At 50.2% G+C, this 215-nt stretch overlaps 1 protein-coding gene across 1 annotated transcript, besides 1 other annotated feature; it reads left to right on the top strand.

The window, feature by feature from the left end:
* Tc00.1047053447925.10 (cystathionine beta-synthase, putative) lies at nucleotides 1–215 on the top strand (the record flags this gene model as incomplete). The annotated part of the gene is made up of 1 exon (XM_797040.1): nucleotides 1–215. A coding segment is annotated over one exon (215 nt), but the record flags the coding sequence as incomplete, so codon positions are not given.
* Nucleotides 1–215: a sequence feature (haploid, non-Esmeraldo-like haplotype).

Below are 215 nucleotides of genomic sequence, written 5' to 3' on the forward strand. Positions count from 1 at the left end.
AAATGGCTGCTTTCACCTCTTGCCTTTTCTCTTCACCCTGTTGTTGTTATTGTTTGTGTTCCCGATTGGTGGAGAAGACGTCCAAATCATGGCTCAAAACCCCTCAGCAGTAAACAACAAAAAGGAAGTGCCCGACAGGCGAACATGCATTCTTGACACCGTCCTCGACGCCATCGGCTCCACCCACTGCATCCGACTCAATCACGTGCCGAAGA

Source organism: Trypanosoma cruzi, genomic scaffold (assembly GCF_000209065.1).
Source record: "Trypanosoma cruzi strain CL Brener 1047053517157 genomic scaffold, whole genome shotgun sequence".
In the NCBI taxonomy this organism is placed as follows: Eukaryota; Euglenozoa; class Kinetoplastea; order Trypanosomatida; family Trypanosomatidae; genus Trypanosoma; species Trypanosoma cruzi.